Source organism: Emydura macquarii, unplaced genomic scaffold (assembly GCF_026122565.2).
Source record: "Emydura macquarii macquarii isolate MOO-44397 ecotype Brisbane River unplaced genomic scaffold, CSIRO-AGI_Emac_v2 contig_431, whole genome shotgun sequence".
NCBI lineage: Eukaryota > Metazoa > Chordata > Testudines > Chelidae > Emydura > Emydura macquarii.
In genome coordinates this window covers 3,539,945-3,552,694 of record NW_027130568.1, presented here as the reverse complement: position 1 = coordinate 3,552,694, position 12,750 = coordinate 3,539,945, and the positions used below count along the sequence as shown (strand labels likewise).

At 36.7% G+C, this 12,750-nt stretch overlaps 1 protein-coding gene across 2 annotated transcripts in view; it reads left to right on the top strand.

The window, feature by feature from the left end:
• TMX3 (thioredoxin related transmembrane protein 3) overlaps positions 1 to 12,131 on the top strand; it is a 58,363-nt gene extending 46,232 nt beyond the window's left edge. Inside the window, exons 14-16 of one of the 2 annotated variants that reach the window (XM_067537483.1) lie at positions 4,293 to 4,422; positions 5,661 to 5,729; positions 8,719 to 12,131. In XM_067537483.1, the coding sequence (XP_067393584.1) occupies positions 4,293 to 4,422; positions 5,661 to 5,729; positions 8,719 to 8,988 (469 nt within the window). In that variant the 3' untranslated portion in view covers positions 8,989 to 12,131. Of the gene's footprint in view, positions 1 to 4,292; positions 4,423 to 5,660; positions 5,730 to 6,248; positions 8,119 to 8,718 lie in introns of those variants that run through there. The other variant, XM_067537484.1, reaches the window with a different exon arrangement.
• Positions 12,132 to 12,750: the final 619 nt, after the last annotated feature.

Sequence of the window (12,750 nt, the reverse complement as noted above, 5' to 3'; positions counted from 1 at the left end):
TCTCAGTGGAGCCTGGAGGAGATTACAGTTGCTTTGTGTCGATGCATTCTGGTAGAGTGGTGAAGATTCCATCAATCTCAAGAACCTCAGCCAAGGTAGACCCTTGGTGAATTTGGCACCGTTCTGATAAATTGTGCCTTTTACATAATTCAGACTATAGTTTCTTTGAAAGAAAAGTACATTAGTGGTGTAGGGAAGGAGACATGAAGCTGAGATTAAATAACACCCAACATTATAGGAGCTAGGGATTGAGGTAAAATGAAACATTGATTAGTGGGATATAATAAATATTGAGTTCACTATGAATTCAGAAATAAAAATTCATACAGTTTTTCTGCTGTCCACACTTGCAACTCTCCTTACTATAGTCCTGATTGATTGATTAGGGTAAAAGAATATTAAGGAAGGAAGGAGAGACATGGGGAGTTTGGCGCAGACTGGGCTCTGGTGCTGGGTAGACATAACTGTCTACACCACCTGTTTCTTCCTGGGAGTGTTCCGTCCCAAGTGCGTGAAGGAGGAGCGAGGGTAGCTCAGTCAGTTTCAACAGGAGGGAAGAAGGAGATGAAGAGCTAATCAGCCACGCTCTGCTCCCCTGGATGTTCTTTCCAAATATCTGTATTATTTGCTTGAGTGTTAGTGCCCAGGTTGTCCTGGGACAGGATCGTATGTAATTGTGCCTCTCAATCTCTAGAGACATCTGAATACTTAGGACTTCCTTCCCAAGTATTTCCAGGGGATGGAGCAACAGGTGAATGTCATGACCTATGTTAATACAGAGTTTAGGGATGCCCTCTAGCTTCCACTAGCTCTGGGAAACCCTGATAGGGCTCTCTCACCCCACAGTGTCAATCACCACACTGTCTTCTGCTCTCCATGCTCTGCTGCTGTCTATTGTGTGTCCTGTGGGCTCCCACTCACAGTTTACGCTTTGTGGATCTCCCATGACTTTTAGTACTCATCTTTCCCTCCCCCTGCCCCCAAAACTTTAAAAATAACCAACCCTTCTTTAGTGAATCTAATACCGGGTAATTAGTAATCAAGATCTTTGTTTTTGCAGTCCAGGATGGGGGAAGTTATTTGTAACTGCCCTGTAAAAGTGCCCATCTGTAATAAGTTCCAGTGTATGGAAAGTTGTGATGACCAAACTACATGCAAGACTTTTTTTTACACTGAAATATGTATATATTTCAAAGTTGTGAATGTGCAGCATAAACTAAAATGTTTTGCTACATTGTAAGTGATATAGATATAATATTTGTTATGTTTTGTATATACTGACACTTAAAAAGCTGGCACCAGGCCACTTTATTTTTAGTACAATCTATTTTCCACGAGATGGCAGCAACTGAAAGTCAGCATAGAACAATATAAAAATGTAAGAATTTCTGGCACAGTAACCTGCTGTTTTATATTGCTGTGAAAACATTTAGAAACATCTTTACATGCTTCACAAAGGATGGCATATTCATATAATGCTTAAACAATAACATCTTTGCGGGGACTGAGAGATTGTTACAATATTTTCATGCTTGATGTTAGTAATAGGTTTATCAATTTAAATTGCACTGTAATAGTTAAGCGAAGTAGTTATACTGTTTAGCAGTCTCTCCTTTAAAAGATGGATGGATTAATTTTTGTCAGAATCTCACCAACTTGGTATGATATCTATTTCTGTACGAAGAACACTTATTAGTGTGCTGATTGTGGATGTGCAACATCTGAGAATTTCCATTGACTTCAGTGGGAGCTCTTAAGTGAAATTCAAGACATCCAACCCTTTTAGAATATCTTTTTTTTTAATTGCTCAGCTTTTGGTAAAATGGGAGCCAATCTGATTATTTACATATTTGTATAAATTTATGTAAAATGCAGCTTTTTACTGCAGCACATAAGATTGAGGGTTTTTTGGACAAGATTTTTTCAGTCCCTGAACTGTTTATATACTGTAGCGGTATCTCGATCAGTATTGTAGTACAACACTTAAATTGCTTAATATTAATTGCTTCCCCACACCCTGGCTAACAAAACACAGATTTAAAGGGAGTCTAATGCAGTTCTGCAAAAATATTGTTTGAGACATAATGGTTTGGAATAGAGAAGTAGTAAAGCAGGGAAAAGTTAGAAAGGATTTATTGGGAAGTCTTAAAAACATGATGGAGGAGAGGAGTAATAGATAACTCTTCAAAAAAAAAATTAAAAATTGTGATTCCTCTCAGCCTCCACCCCCAAAAAAGAATAAAAAAGTAGATGGGGATGAGAATATTAGGCTTTTCTTTAAGCTTATTTGCTGTTGGGGACAGACTTCTATTGATTTTCAAAAGACAAAATAAACAGGAGTGCCAGTAAAAAAAAAAAAAAAAAAAGGGGGGGGGGGGGGGGATGAAAAATTCAGTTAATTGGAAAATTAAATGCTCTAGTCTAAAGTACAATTTTAAGTTTCAGCATAACAGTAACAGGTTTTCACTGTTGTGTGGATAGAAAGTTGATTTTTTTGTTTGGTTTTTTTACTTCACAATTCCTTGTGTGGGATAATTTGTAATAGGCTAACTACACAACTAACTACACCACATTTTATAGCTGTGCTCCTATTGTTTACACTTCTTGCAGCGAAACTAAAAGAAATACGCAGGGGAGAACAGGAATCTCTGGAGTAAAGCCACATTAGAAATTATCATTTGTTGCAAGCAACAGAGCTCACTGAGAGTTGAAAAATTTCAAATTCCTTCTATATCTGTCTTCTTCTTTGCACTTTTGTAATTGGTTTTAGCTTTTTAGCATATCACCACGCTTTATACTTGAGAGTTGGAAGAGCATAGACATATATTATATGACTTCTTTGGTATTCAGTTTGCTGGCAGTCCAGAAAATTCCAGTGTTTTAGGGTTAAACTTTTTAACATCTAGTTCTTAACATTTTTGCTTAACCTCCAAAAATTTATCATTACTCTAATGTCACACCCAAAACACATGTCAAAATGTAAATGTATAGTGTTCAGGGAATCTCTTCATATTGGAGAGAATTTAGGGTTGTTTCCTTCCTAGTTTTTTTTAAAGTAAATTATTGAATTAGCATCTGCTCTCAAGTAATTTTTAGTCTTCTTATGGAGTGACTGATAACTCCATAGTTAAGGTTGACCTCATCAATGTTAAAGCAGAATACATTCCAAATGTATGGAATGTGTGACAGTCAACTATGCCAATCTGTTAATACAAGAGTGTTTGAGGTAGCCGTTAAGATTTTGTGCTACAGTGCAAGTTTGGTGAAATCAGAGTATGTATTGCTTTTCAGTGTCCGTTGGAAGTGGGAATGAAAACCATATAACAGAGTGGGTTATTGACAGTGTTGTAGGCAATGTAAAAGTGGCAAGGAAGTAGTACATTTTTCCCTTAACTTATTTTTATGCTTTTTAAGTTTTGAGTTGATGAGTTGGTGTAACCATAACTATAACTAAACAAAGATTCTGTATATTTGTTAAATCATAATGACAAAGTAAAATTAATAGTTTGAAGCCTTTAACAGCCATCTGTAGCTCCCTTCTAGTGTCTAGGATTATACTACTGATATGTGACATTTTAAGAAGTTTTAACACTGCTCCTATTTTCCTGTCCAAGTAGAAAGCTCACTTGGCAGAGCCGTGGACCATGAGTTTATGGACTTGAATCATGTATCCCAGTTAAAGAAAACACTTAGTCATGCATATAGTTAAGTGCCTTTTTGAATTGGGGCCATAATTTTTTGAAACACAAGGTTGTCAACTATTTGAGAGCTCAACTAATTGTTTGTCTGCTGTAGCGTGTGGCAGAATATCTACTGCTTAACTGGAGGATGCGTGTACATAAGTATGTCCTAAACGCATGAGGTACATATCTATTGAAACACACACCTAGATCTGTGATATTAAAAATAGGCTTTTCCCCTTTTGCTTATATTGTAGGTTTTTGTTCAGAAATCTGATTTTTTCTAGTATGGCATTCATTGAGTCAAGTGATGAGCACAGTATAAGAACCTGTATAGAATAGCATAGACTTCAATAGCCTCATCAAAATGTTGATGCTAAGGAGTAAATCACTTTTAAATTAGATCACTGAAAAAACTTTCTCTTGTACAATGAAGTTAATGCGGGTTTTTTTGTATGAATGACTCAGATTGGCACATAAATTTTACTTTCCGTATGTCTATCCTGTAATTTAGCAGAACATTTAATATTGCACTTCCTGTTAAATGCTCTGGAAACTCTTAAAGTTTATATTGTTTCTTGAGTTTCTGATCTGTTTGACTTACATTTTCAGTGATTTGGCAATCCCCACTGTTGTCGTACTGAACACTTCCAACCAACAGTATTTTCTACCGGATAGACACATTGAGAACACTGAAGACCTGGTTCAGTTCATTAATGACATCTTGGATGGTACGGCAGAAGTAAGTCTCCCACTTTGATTTGGATTTTTTTTAACAGCTGTTAGCTTTTATTCCCTGAAAATTTCCCTAAAATGTCATTATTTCATTTGCCACTTTTAATTGTAATGCAGCTAAGAGTGCATTATCTTTCTGGTTCTCCTTAGTGTATGGTCAGTATATGTCCACATTCCTAAAGTGTCCTTGGTGTTGCTTTGGATAACCCTGAACAACTATTGACTGTTGGATTTACATATATTTCCTCAAAGATCAGAACTTTAGGCTTATGTTTATTTAATGAGCAGTGGCCCCTATCCTCTCTGTCATTCTTACTTTCCTGGTTTATGTTTACTTAGAATTGTAGTTTAATGTTTTCTCCTTTAGAATATGTAATTCTTAGACTCCACACCCATGGAAGATTTTAAATTTTCTGGAAACTGTATTTTCCATCAGAAAATCATTCCAACAGAAAATTTCTGACCAGCTCTAATTACAGGCCCCATCTTAGTGGCCGTCAGATGTTGAGTTCAGGAGAGCAGGCTACCAATCTCTATTTAAATAGTTGTCATCAGACCCAGCCTGTTTGATGGTTGTTAATGTTAGTCTCCACTCTTGTGAAATTCACTGACAATATTCAGAGGAAGGAAGAGGTTACTTGTTAGACTGGTTCTCATAAATTCATGCTTTCTGCTCTGCTTTCCACTTCTTTAGAGTCTCTTTTGCAAACTGAAATAGTGGAAGGAACTAGGGGTGGAGTCTGGGCATCACAACTTTTTATAGCCATATATGCAAGGTTTAGATCCTCGAAGAAGCATGCATAAAGCATGTACAATGGTCAGTGTTCCAGAGGGGGTGTGAACAAAAGTGTGGCTCTGTACTGATAAGCTAGTTGAACTGGTAAGTAATCAATATCAGTATGTGGTAGAGGAGATGGTGAAAAATACCAATACCACTGCAGCATTGACCCTGTTCAGTTAAAGCAAAATAATTTTGTGAGTGAAGACAATGTCAGTTTTCTAAGAGATTGTTGAAATATCTACTTTTGGTAGAACTTGAAAAATGACTGAGCATCATGAGGTACAAGAATGTCTAGTAGCTATTCTTTTCCAATGGAAAAACAGGTACTGACTGGTAAAGCCTTCTGCAGTGACTTAAGGGTTCATAAACTAGGGAGGCAGATGAAACAATAAATGTGAACGTATAATGAAATTTCACTGGACAGCACTGACTGTTTTGATACCTGTTTCGTTTTGAAATTTCAGGCACAAGGTGGTGATGGGTTTCTGCAACGAATCAAGAGAATAATTTATGATGCCAAGTCTACTGTAGTAGTAAGTAAAACCCCACATTCAGTTGGAATACAAAGTAGACTAGCATCCATGTTTTCAAGTTCAAAAAGCTCCATACGCCTTTTCAAAAAAGAGTCAAAATACCTTTACTCAAAAGTCACTGAATATGTTCCCAGTAATTACACCCTTTCTGGATTTAAAAAAAAAAAAAATCCTCAAATGATTTAATAAAACTCTATAAATTGTTTTGAAATATATTTTACAGAGTACTGAAATGTTGAGTTTTTGGTGTCAGAAATATGATGAATAGTTTCCTTTTTATTTCTTGTCAGTTAAAATGGATAAGGTCAAGTTAAAAGCACTGGAGGATTCCAAAGTTTTTCAAAAGCTTTGTTCCTGACATTTCTGGAACTCATTTACTGCCAGTTATGGAATGTACCTATACTGTAAAATGTTGCTGTCAGTCCATTCAGTTAAAGTATAATGGGAGAAAATACGATAGTTAGTGAAATTTTAAAGCAATATTTTAGGTTACTAATCTTATTTTTTTTTTTTGTTTAGAAACAAAATCCAGATGTGATTCTGAATATCTGTTGTGTAAATGTATGCATGTACGGAGAGGTTTCCCTTATTCTATAGGTCAATTAAAGTTAACAGACCTTGCTCGAAAGCTTTCAATATAAGCATTTTCGCCCCATCTCGGACAAGCAAGAAACTCTTATAATAAATTACACACAAAAAACTACATTGAAAGAACATATTAAGTTGCAAAGTCAAGCACTCAAACACTGGGAAATGTCAGTACTGAACTTGCCTGTGTCATTCCCCCTTGTGCGTACACCTTAAGATACAGCCTTAATTAAATGATCACATCTTTTTTTCAATGGGACCCCTTACTCAGTGCAAAGCACTTTTCAGTGCGTGGTCCCATGCCATATTTACTGTGTATTATTTCTCTCTTCAGAGAGAATTATTAATTTTTGTGTAGGCTTTTGTATGGTGCTCATCACTACATCTGAGTGTTTCGCAAACATTAATTACTCTATCTTCACAACACCCCTAAGAGAGAGAGACTCAGACTTTAAGGCCAGAAGGTAATATCATGATCATCTAGTCTGACTCCTGCACATCATAGGCCGCAGAACCTCATCCACCCACTCCTGTAAAAGACCCATAACTTCTGGTTGACAGAAGCTCTCAAATTATGATTTAAAGACTTCAGGTTACAGAGAATCCATCATTTACTTTAGTGACCTGTGCTCCATTCTGCAGAGAAAAGTGAAAATCCCCCAGGGTCTCTGGCAATCTGACCCTGGGGAAAATTTCTTCCTGACACCCAATATGGCAGTCAATTAGACCCTGAGCATGTTGATGAGACCCACCAGCCAGACACCTGGGAAAGAATTCACTGTTGTAACTCAGAGCCTTTCTATAGTGTCCCATTTCTGGCCGTTGGACATATTTGCTACTAGCAACCCCAGATGGGCCATTTGTCATAGGCAGTATCATCATACCATCCTGTCTATAAACTTATCAAGTTCAGTCTTGGAACCATATAAGTGGTTTTTTTGCCCCTCACTGCTCTCCTTGGAAGGCTGTTCCAGAACTTCACTCCTCTGATGGTTAGAAATCTTCATCTAATTTCAAGCCTTAATTTGTTGATGGCCAGTTTACATCCATTTGTACTTGTGCCGATGTTGGCCCTTAAATTCCTCTCACCATTTTACAGATGGGGGGACAGAGGCACAGAGAGATTTAGGTCAAAACCCTCCAATAATTTTGGGTGCCTGATTTAAGACATCATCTAGGACCTGATTTTCAGAGTATATAGCGCTTCATATGTTCCGAGCACAGCTCCCACCAAGTTCAGTTGCAGCTGAGAGTGCTCCACACATCTTCAAATCATACCAGAGCTCTCAAGTCAGGGATCCATAAAATAAGAAACACTCACTTCGTGCCCACCCATGAAATGTTGGGTTAAGTGACTTGCCTAGCATAAAATAGAAGGTCTGTGTCAGAGGCATGGATAGAATCCTGTTCTCAAGAGCAACATTCAACTGCCTAAACCGTGAGACCATCCTTTCTCTTCCTTCAGTCCCCTGCCTCATTTACTGCATAACTTCCAACATTGGAAAAAATGAAGTTGGCGCATGTTTAGTGAGGATGGAATCTTTGAGATTTTAGTTGTTAAATTCTAGCAAGTCTCTATTGAGCTTGTGCTAACAGGTTTTTCAAAGGCTTACAACTTGGCCAAATATGGACAAATTTTCATGGGGATGTTAAAAGGCCATCTTTACGCAAAGGCCACCACCCACTTGCCAATTGTCATGTCCCCACTCTGAAGCCTTGGGCACTAGAGCTTTCCAAAGAAAAGATTCCCAGAATTAATTTGACATAGATAAATGTTACTTCCCCTAGCCTCGTTCTCAGAAATGGCTGAACTGGTTTGGATGAAATCTATGTATCTATATCTCTATCTTCATATATTTATAATATATAATATATATATATATATATCCAATGCCAAGTGTCTGTCTCAAACTGATTTTGTGTGTGTATGTAAGTTTTTATATATATATATAAAACTTAGATAAATTCAGCCTGAGGCATATGCCTGGCATTGAAAATTTCAGCCCCAAACAGATAGTTTGTCAAAGCTATAAGTAAATGAAGACAGGGCCATTTAATGGGAAGTGTCAGGCAACTTTAGTATTAGGTGGTGCTACCATCATAGTGGTTTTTTTAGGCGTCAATATTAAATACAACAGTTTCTCATGTCTCTTTTCAAACTACAAAATACATAGTTGTCATTCTACTTTCAGCTTCCTAGCAAAACCAGTTCTTCTTGAAGTTCGAAGATGTTTACAACTTAAAAACAGCATTTGCATAAGGGCTCTTACGCCTTTCCCAAGAAAACTGATTTAATCTATTAGGGTGTTTAGAAATAAATATAATGAAACTTGTAAAAAATGCTGTGAGGTATCTTAAATATTCCATAAAGTGCTTTTGATTTCAAATTATGTTTCAACAGTCTGTATTCAAGAGTTCTCCACTTCTGGGCTGCTTTCTCTTTGGTCTGCCACTGGGTGTCATCAGCATCATGTGTTATGGAATCTGCACAGCTGACACAGATGGTGGAGGTGCTGAGGAAACTGAGACATCTAAAAAGGAAATTGGGGATAGGGAACTTACAGATGAAGGCAGTGAGGAAGAACAAGAGCAGGAAAACAAAGAAAAATCTGCAGAATTTTCAGATGAAGAGCATGGACAGAAAAATATATTTGATAAGAAAAAAGACTAAGTTGCCTAGTTGAAAGGATTCTGTAGAATTTCCAAATAGCCTTATTTATTGAAGTCAGTCATTTAATGATGATCTTTACAGAAGAGGACCTTTTGTCTGTATTTTGCTAGTTTTGACTTGCATGTATTCAAATCTTCTTCTCAAATACTGGCAGGGTGGGAAGGTTGGGGACCTGAAAGCTTTCTGTTACCTTAGATGAGCATCTTACCGTAAACCAAGCAAATTGGAAAATTTGCATGCACTATTCTGAATGTTGTCTCTGAAGGTTAATGTTCCTAAGCTGTTTGTTCACAGGCAACAATCGGGTAAAATATGCTATAGCTCTTGCTACGTATGAAGATCTATAAACAATATGGTCAACATATCTCAGGATCATCTTTTTATATGAACAGGTGAAAAATTGCAGGAAAGCTTAGAATGAAATATGTAAATTTTACAAACCCTTTAAAATTATGTTGGATAAAGTTGGTTTGGGCTTTCCATAAAGACACTTTTATTTAGCTACTGCAGATTATTTAGAAAGAAATACCTTTTTTATATTTTAAAATTAAAGATAATTTGCTGTTAATTACAGAATTGCTTTATTATATGGCAGTACTGAAATCAATTACTGGCAGTTTTCCACAGAACGTTTGTTAAATGCAAGACCTAATAGATAGTTATTTATTAAAACAATTGTTCCTTATTACATAATATTTTAAACAAGTAAAAATTGTTTGGGGATTGCATTATAAAGAAGTTTTGTCATGGGAAAGTCAGTTTTTACAAGTAAAATGTATTTTTTCCAAGTATAACTTATCTACAGATTCTGAAAAATCTGAGTGCAGCTTATTGGTCAAAGAATAAATATAAGTATCCTCAGACAGCTAATCCTATCATGCAGATATGTAATGACAGGCGTGAACCAAATACCTTTAACATTTTTTTTGAATGGTTTGTGATTCACAATAATCTTAAGTGAAATTGTAACTTATTTTTAAAGAGAAAAACATCTTATTTAAACACATTTTTAGCAGGTATTGGTGTTGACACTTGCATTTGAGATCGCTTTCGACTACATGTAGACTGGAAGGGAAGTTAATGGAGCCTTTGTTAGCCCTGTTAGAAAGAGGGATATTTGTTAATGTACTGTATTTTCGTTAGCTGTTTAATCATGAAACTCATTTCTAATACAACCTCATGACACTGAAAAAAACTAAGTTTTCTCCAGGGTTGAGATCTGAAGGGAAAAGCCACAGAACAACCTTTGGTTCTTTAGTTGGCATTGATGTCATGGAGATTACCATAGCAACCAAATATGCTCCTTTTTCTCTCAGTACTGAAGCTGTATAAGATTCAGTTGGATAGTGAGCCATGAGCTTTTCTAGCATTGATGTTTTTAAAGAACATATTACAATATAATACAGATAGTAATGTCTTCTTTATAAGGCATCTTAATCACTTAATATATTACATGCTATAACACTGAATTAAGAGAAATATTTCTAAATATGAATATGGATAATCTTAAATAGAGAGATTTTGTGTTGGAATTAATCAACAGGTAATTCCACTTGAGGCAGCAATTGCTGCATTCTTTTCCTTGTTGTGGAAGAAAGCTGGTTCTTCTTTTAAAATAGTAACAGCAGGCTTTGTACAGAAGCTGCAGTGCAGAACACACAAACTAGATGCCTAACTTAAGAGACTTTGCAATGAAAGGGTGGAGGCCGAGAGTACATCGTGGAGATTAAGAAACTATTTTCAGAAAGCGCACTGGTTTTCTTTGAACTGTGGTCACTGTCAAATTTAGAATCTTGCATTTTCATTTTCTCTAGGAAAGAGATTCTCCTACGTTCCCTGCTTGAAATAAAAATTTCCTGTAGAAGAGAGAAGCATGAGTACTTATAATATATAAAAATTGCGGTGTGTAATATGGCTTTTTTGGCCTCCGCCCTCTTTTCAATTATAATAAATAGAAATATATATAAAAATTTTGACTAGCTTGGTTGTAAATAGACAACGGAGTTATTTTGGTTTTTTAAAACATTTTTTTTAATTGTTGGAGATTTTCCAGACCTGTTAGTCTTAGTTGTCTTATTTGAAGAGTGAGATGCTTGTACTTATTTTATATTTTGTTTCAAAACTTCTTTAAACATGGTGCAAGTGCAGTTGTGTTATGCTAGAAAACACTTCACTTACTGGCAGACCACTTGAGCTCCCATTAGCTTTCAATGTTGGCATAACTCAGTGCTAATTAATCAGAGTATAAGTCTGAGCAGTGAGGAAGATCTTGCCGCTTTATCTATATGTGATTCTGCCTTTTTTTCCCCTTGTAAGGTTTTAATTATGATACAGTCTTTTCAGTTAGTTATTTGAGTCTGAATGTACAATTTTTTTTACAAGGTCATCAATTAAAGTGGCTTTTGGGACTACACTGGTCATTGTGTTTAAAAAAAATTGAGATTTTTTAAAATCTCTTTCCCCAGAATGCTGTTTAATGCTTTTCCCCAGAATTCAGTTTTAACCACCACCCCATGTGACTTAATTTTCCATAGTCTTATTTTGTCACTAGTTTCTGTAGCTACCATAGTAGCCAAACAGTATGCTGAGAAGTGGTCTAATGAGAGACGGAACTGGAGATGATACATGCATCGTGAGAGACAGGACTCACTAGTGCCTGGTGTGGAAGTAACATTAAGCTGCCAAATTTCTGGTGGTTTGATCATTTAGAATTAAGAGAAGGGCATATATCTGTCAGTCATTTTGTGTACCAAATGTGTACCAGATGTGTACTAAACTACAAAAATCCATGCTTTAAATGCACTGCCATTCTCATCAGGCTGTGCTCCCAGCTGTGTCTGCCTAGGATGGGGAAAATTATCACACAGATAATCTTATTATACTGAAGATTCCCTTTTAGCTTGAGACATGGGGAAAGACAGACTGGTGGTGTAAAATGAAAGGATTTTTTATTTAATCGTGAAGAACTTAGTACACTGACTGAGAGGGAGAGAAGGTTTTCTATTTCATCTTGGATGGATGCATTCTCCAAAGGTTTCTGAAGATTACTTACTGTACTAAATTCTTGAATTCATGAAATAATGCTGCTTTTCTGGCGGTCATGTGTAAACCTGTGTTTTTCTACAATAAAGAAATTGACAGGACTTTGCTGGCTTTCATTCCCAAGTCATGCTGCATTATATATGGTTGGACAAATTATTTTTGAAGGGCCAGCATTTCTTAAGGATCAGCAGCACAAGTTCAGAGGCTGATCAGAGTGATAGCTCCTATGCTTACTTGTTTCTACTTGCCCATACCTTGTTCCAGTCCTGTTCTGACCTTAGTCCAACCACTGCCTTTGACTCAGCCTTGCCCCTGCATTGCCTGATTGCAGCTAACCCAGCTCTGACCCTTGGCTCCAATTCCTGACTTCTGACATTGGCTCTTGCATGTAACCTCTGATTCTGGGTCTGACCCTTGGCTCCAACCACTGGTCAGAACTGCCCATGTCTGAATCGCTGATGTCTATCATAATTGAATTGTAGAATGTTATGGCAGAATACATTAGGTCAAAATTATAATTTAGTCTGTGATGCACCTCACTATTGGTTAATTCCATTCATGTTCTGCCCCATCTCAGCTTGCTATTTTCTTCAGTTGCCTGTTCCTTTCTTCCCCTCCGCGCATCCAAATAATTCTCAGTGCTGCTTGCTCTGCCTGTACTTGCAATGGCTCTGGGCGGGGCTTTCCTGTACTATCATCTGGAATCCAGGGCTGTGTTTA